The sequence below is a fragment of the Triticum aestivum genome, chromosome 3D (genome assembly GCF_018294505.1).
Source record: "Triticum aestivum cultivar Chinese Spring chromosome 3D, IWGSC CS RefSeq v2.1, whole genome shotgun sequence".
Classification (NCBI taxonomy): Eukaryota; Viridiplantae; Streptophyta; class Magnoliopsida; order Poales; family Poaceae; genus Triticum; species Triticum aestivum.
The window spans coordinates 328,972,849-328,979,093 of record NC_057802.1 but is presented as its reverse complement, the minus strand read 5'-3'; the positions used below and the strand labels follow the sequence as shown (position 1 = coordinate 328,979,093).

General features: G+C 54.8%; 1 protein-coding gene across 1 annotated transcript; it reads left to right on the top strand.

Annotated features, from left to right (window-relative positions):
- The first annotated feature begins 4,012 nt into the window (after window positions 1-4,012).
- LOC123078687 (protein trichome birefringence-like 21) lies at window positions 4,013-5,718 on the top strand. The gene is made up of 2 exons (XM_044501276.1): window positions 4,013-4,779; window positions 4,862-5,718. Exons 1-2 carry the CDS (start codon window positions 4,333-4,335, stop codon window positions 5,630-5,632), a joined length of 1,218 nt encoding a protein of 405 aa, XP_044357211.1. The 5' UTR covers window positions 4,013-4,332; the 3' UTR covers window positions 5,633-5,718.
- The last annotated feature ends 527 nt before the right edge of the window (window positions 5,719-6,245 follow it).

Sequence of the window (6,245 nt, the reverse complement as noted above, 5' to 3'; positions counted from 1 at the left end):
GTTGAAGATATCCCGAGCTACCATCTCCCAGCGGATAGATCCAGTAACCAAATGCTCCCTGGCCTCCATCGGAGTGAGTAGCGACCATGAACGGATCACGGCCGTGGCTCGGAAAATAACCTGCAAAAAGTGAATACGTGATGTTTTGTTAAAAACCAAATCATTTCTGCAAGTCCGGATAGTCCACAACAATGCGCAAACTCCGACACGAATATGTCTCGCTAATGCAGGCTCAATCCCAGTGAGCCATATTAAAAGCAATGTGAACCGTCCGCCAAAGAACTCTGGCAATCGGGCAATCAAAAAAGAGATGTTTGATCGTCTCGTCCCGATCACAGAAGCTACACCTCGTAGGTCCTGTCCAATTACACTTAATCAAGTTATCCTTGGTTAAAATAACCTGTTTATGGACAAACCACATAAACACTTTTATTTTCAAGGGAACTTTGACAGCCCAAACATGCTTGGAAGTAGGAATGGAGCTCGAATTAATTACATCAATATACATTGATTTAACCGTGAATACTCCAGACCTAGTCAATTTCCAGCGTAATTCATCGGGTTGTTGAGAAAGATGGACATCCATTAGTCTCCGAACTAGACGGAGCCAATCTTCCCAACGATTGCCCACTAACGACCGTCTGAACTGAATATTAAGGGGGATGGATTGAAACACCGTAGCAACGAACACCTCACGTCGTTGAACAATGCGATATAAAGACGGATATTGAATGGCCAAGGGTGTCTCGCCGAGCCAAGTATCCTCCCAGAAGCGTGTACTAGCACCGTTGCCAATAACAACCTTTGTCCTATTAAACAAAGACTGTTTGACTTTCATCAGGCCTTTTCAAAAAGGCGAGTCAGTTGGCCTGACTGTGACCTGGGACAAGGACTTTGTCTGTAAGTACTTGCTGCGAAGGATTTGGGCCCACATGGCATCAGTCTCAAATGAAAGCTTCCACAGCCACTTGCTAAGAAGGCATCTGTTCTTAATTTCAAGATTCTCAATACCAAGACCCCCTTGGTCTTTCGGTCTACAGATGATATCCCATTTTGCAAGTCTGTATTTTTTTTCTGTTCTTACTAGGATCGATGAAATGATTTTGATATTTACTTCCTCACTTCATTCACCCTTCCCTCAGAATGATACCGATCGAAGCGCCGGGCTGGCGACCGTCCTTTTGGCTGCTTGCACCGCACTGCACAGCATCGATCGGTAGACCCTCGCAGTTTTTGCCGCTTTTCAATCATGTGCGCTGCATCTCTACCGCTTTGTCGCCACGGTGAGCCCGAGGAAGAAGACAACATGATGCTGGATCTGGGGCTACGCATCCATCGTCCCACCCCATTATGTCCTCACGCGAGGCGCGGCCATGTCCATGTGCGGCGAGGGAGCGTCGACGTCGACGTCTCCAGCCAGCCCTACCCATCGAATTGCCCGTCCTGCCCCCGGCGGCCGGCCGGAGAAGAGATCATCCTCGCAACGCAACGGGCGATCGAGTGGCTCGCAGTCGCAGGCAGGCACGCATGCGGTCCCATGAACCTGCGAAGGACAGTTGTTTTGGCCATCGACACCACGCGGCCGTGTCTCCTCTGTACAGTCGCTAGCTACCCTTCTTGATGGACGGACGAGTTTATCCTTTTCTTTTCTTTCTCTTTCGGGCAGTGCCACCTCAGTACGTACGCAGTAGTTGCTCTCACACGGCGTGACCATCCATCGGAGCACAAGTTTGTTCCGGATCAATTCAGTTGCCTCTGCTTGCTTCATGAGGTGATGTAGCCTCCATTTCGAAAAAATAAAGTGATGCAGCCTCCGGTACCGAGCAAACAAATTGCACCGAGCAAACAAATGGCAGTACTACTGTAGATCACGGTTCATGGCAGACAGCGATGTTTACCTCCACGATGGCCACTTGAGGCTGATCTGATGCCAGAACGACCGGCCCAGAGTATGTTTGATTTGATAGCCCGACCAGAAGCATCCCCGATGTAACTTTCCTTAAAAGTATTTTTATCTGCGGAGCCGCCGTAATTTTCCTGTGGAACGGCATCGAGAATTTACTACTGGCACCCCCAATCTGCTGCTGGCGAGGGCTCCCGTAAAACCAAACAGACCGGTTCTATAGATCGCCGTGCACCCAGCGAATATCGATACCTGCTCTACTACTACTTGTTTTGTCTGTTTTATATCTCAGAGGATTTTGGTTCCATTGGCCGATTCCTTTCATCAAGTAGTAGTAGCGAAACAAAACGAGTAGTACGTGTTTATTTTATTTTTTTAAAAGGAGGACTGTCCTAGCCTTTGCATCAGCATAATGCACACAACCATTTTTATTTACTATTCATCAGAGCTTGACCAAATGCAATTCGAACACCATGATGCACACATTATTACTATTCATCAGATCTTGACCAAATGCAATTCGAAGATACTTACTAGGCGAACAAAGTCACTACACCTACAAATATATAGATGTACTCTATCCACATAATAGGCACAATCTAATCCAGTGGCCTTAAGACCATCCGATCTAGGCGTCTCATAAAGTGCACCGCCTGCGCACGTTTTAGGATCCGTCGTCACCATCTATCACCATCCCATCTTCAGGAGGAATCACTGCAAAGATCATACCAGTCCCATCTGTCGTCGACGTCACCACAACACCAGACATCGCCACTAGCCTGCGTGCGTCGGTCTAACTGTGTCCAACACTGAGACTCCACTGCTCCACACCGTAAGACCCCTTCATCTTCAATGCGGTCGATATTACACCGCTCTACCTGTTGGCCTCTCTAGTAAACCGGTGCTCCAAGTCGATGCCCCCAAGAGGGAGAACGACAGCAAAGTCTCCGGCATCATCCGATCCGGGAGACCCAGATCTAGGGTTTCCCCTGGAACAACTTCCACCTGTAGGAAGATGGGCACGCCATCCGCAACTACCGACGTACCCAAAGCGGTGCCCACCACCACATAACTCTCACGACGTCGCCTTCAAGAAAGACACGACGCCGAGAGCGCCATCGTCGCCCTAATGTTTTCACCCGAGTGCCCTTGAGGTGGGAGAAGGTAGGGCGGACCCGAACGACGTCTTCAGGAAGAAAAATGGCACCCTCGGGCATCGTCATCGTTGTGGCCAGTAAGAGCCAACAAGGGAATTATCCCAATCCGGATCCCACCTCCCGCTCCGCCCAATCCCGGTGACCGGCTAGCAGCGCGACCATGTCCGATAAGACGGAGTGCACGTCGCAAGGAGTGAAGGGAGAAGCAACTCGGCGCGGTTGGCTGCTGGGGCAACAATCCGCCGGTGGATCGTTGGCCGCCCGATCCGATCCCCGGTAGCCCACCTGTCTCGCCGCGCCACATGACAGGAAGGCCATCCTAGGGGCCGCCACCCCGGATCCAAGGCCCTACGCCCCAAATCTGGTGGATCAATGCCGGCCGAGCCGTCACTGACGCTGGCTGGCCGCCTCGCCGCCGTGGACCAGATCGGCTACATCGCAGTTGATCGGGGCCGCACCCTCAAGTCTGGGCGCCCCGTGCCACCCTAAGAGCAGAGGGAGGGAGCGTTGCCTCCATCACCGCTGCTAGGGTTGAGGCCCTTAGGTCACCCACGGGGGGATGGGGGAGGGGAGGGAGGGAATGGGAGGGGAGGGCGGCCGCGACAGAGGGCCTACCAAACGAGTACGTAGAGTAGGATATTGACCAAGTCGCTTCAGATCTGCAGAGGCCCTGGAGGGGCGGGGTGCACCGCATGATGCACGAGCATGACCCGATCCATCCCCCGTCCATGACATCCCGGTTTACAGCTCGACTGGCAAATGGCACGCGACGGCACAACAGAGGTCATGCGAGTACGTGGTGGCCATGGTGGGTAGCATAATCAAATAGTCGCACGCAGCACAAGGCAGGGTTAGGTTACATTGCATTGCGAGTAAGTATTAATATGGGAAAAGACAGACATGTTCCTCGGCGAGCCCACCTGTCAATATTGAAATGAACCGCGCACCTACTCTCTTCTCCTCCGCGTCCACCGCCTTCAAGAAGCGGCACCTCATCTCCTCGCACCCGCACAGATAGCCTAGAGAGACAGGGTCCGCAAAGCAAGCACCGCCCGGCAAAGGCAAGAAAGAGCCATCCATCCATCCATCATCCCCTTCCTCGTGCGCTGCTGCCTCTTGCTTCTTTCTTCTTCGTCTAGTACCAAGCTCAAGCTAGATAGATATCCATGGTTTTTCTCTCCTTGCTTGCTTGCGAATTGCTGCAGGTTGTAAGTAGATAGGTGTTATACGTAGTAGGAGCTACTAGTAGATAGGCGGCGGGTGGGAGAGGAGATGAAGCTCCATCTCCTGCTGAAGGTCCTGTTCGGCCCCGTGCCGGTCTACTTCTCGGCGCTGGCCATCCTCATCCTGCTGACCAACGCGCAGTACTTCGGGCTCGGCGGCGTCGGCGTGCCGCGCGCCACCAAGCTGGCCTCCTCCACGCAGGTGGTGAGCGTGATGAAGTACTGCGACATCTTCCGCGGCGAGTGGGTGCCCGACGCGGAGGCGCCCTACTACAACCACAAGACGTGCGGCATGATCCAGGAGCACCAGAACTGCCTCAAGTACGGCCGACCGGACCTCGGCTTCCTCAAGTGGCGCTGGAGGCCGTCCGGCTGCGAGCTGCCGCGCTTCGACCCCGTCCAGTTCCTGCAGTTCGTCCGCCACAAGTCCCTCGCCTTCGTCGGGGACTCCCTGGCTCGCAACCATATGCAGTCCTTGCTCTGCCTCCTCTCACAGGTACCGTACATTTTCCTCGCCTGCCATGTTTGCCATGTTTGCGCACTGGACTGACCTTTGAGGCTGAACAAATGGATTGCAGGTGGCGTATCCCAAGGACATCTCGGCGAACCCGACGGACCAGAACAAGGTGTACCACTACCGGGCGTACAACTTCACCATCAACATGTTCTGGTCGCCGTTCCTGGTGCGGGCGCGGGAGCCCGACCACGACGACCCGGCGCACACGGGGCACTACAGCCTCTACCTGGACGAGCCGGACGACAAGTGGGTGTCGCAGGTGCCCCGGTTCGACTACGTGCTGGTGTCGGCGGCCAACTGGTTCTCCCGCCCCTCGCTCTTCTACGAGAAGCGGCGGCTGATCGGGTGCAGCTTCTGCAGCCGGCAGTACGGCGTGCCGGACCTGACGCTCTACTACTCGCAGCGCAAGGCGTGGCGGGTGGCGCTGCGGGCGATCAACGCCCTGGAGGGCAAGGTGAAGGCGCGGGTGATTGTGCGGATGCTGTCGCCCATGTCGCACTTCGAGAACGGGACCTGGGACCAGGGCGGCAACTGCAAGCGCACGGAACCGGTCCGGAGCAACCAGACGGTGATGGAGGGGCGGGACCTGCAGTTCTACACGGCGCAGATGGAGGAGTACCGCGCGGCGGAGAAGACCGCGCGGACAAAGGGGCTGCGGCTGATGCTCATGGACGCCACGGCCGCCATGCTGATGCGGCCCGACGGCCACCCCAGCCGGTACGGGCACTGGCCCAACGAGAAGGTGCAGCTCTACAACGACTGCATCCATTGGTGCCTCCCCGGCCCCATCGACATCTGGAACGACCTCTTGTTCCAGATGATGCTCGTCTAGCCCAGTCCCGTTCCCGTCCATCGGCACACAGATCTGATCAAAGGATATGCTCCAAGGCAATTTTGATAATGAATTGTTCCATCTCATCTCATCTCCCTCCTTTCATTCTTCCCTACTACTACCAGTCGATCCGCTTTCCATTCCTTTGATTGATGGGTGTGGTGGTGGTAACTATTGACGACGCCAACTTTTTTGTCGGTCGTCACGGAAAGAGTGAGCAAAAGAAGCTCCTCTCCCCTTTTCTTCGTTTGAAAAACACAAGTCATCTCGTATTGGATTCCATTCGCAACGCAAGCTACGGGCTCCAAAGTAAAGGCGCGTAACTTCCCTGGGGCCGTGCGGTCACCGTCCGCGTCTGCGTATGGATGGATCGCACTGATGGCGCCCGGGACAGAGTCCAGCTGCACACCGGAAAGCAGAGGCGGTGCACTGCACGCTTGTCGGAGGTGGGGGCCTCTCTCGCTCGCTCTCGCGCCGCGCTCTTTCCATTCGGTGAGTGAATGAATTTGTTTGTGTTGGTCGGTGTGCGCCAGCCCATAGCTTTCAACCTCTGCACGCTGCCATCTACGGAGTACGTTCCGGAAGCTGGCCGGCTGGCAGCAAGTTACTGCTG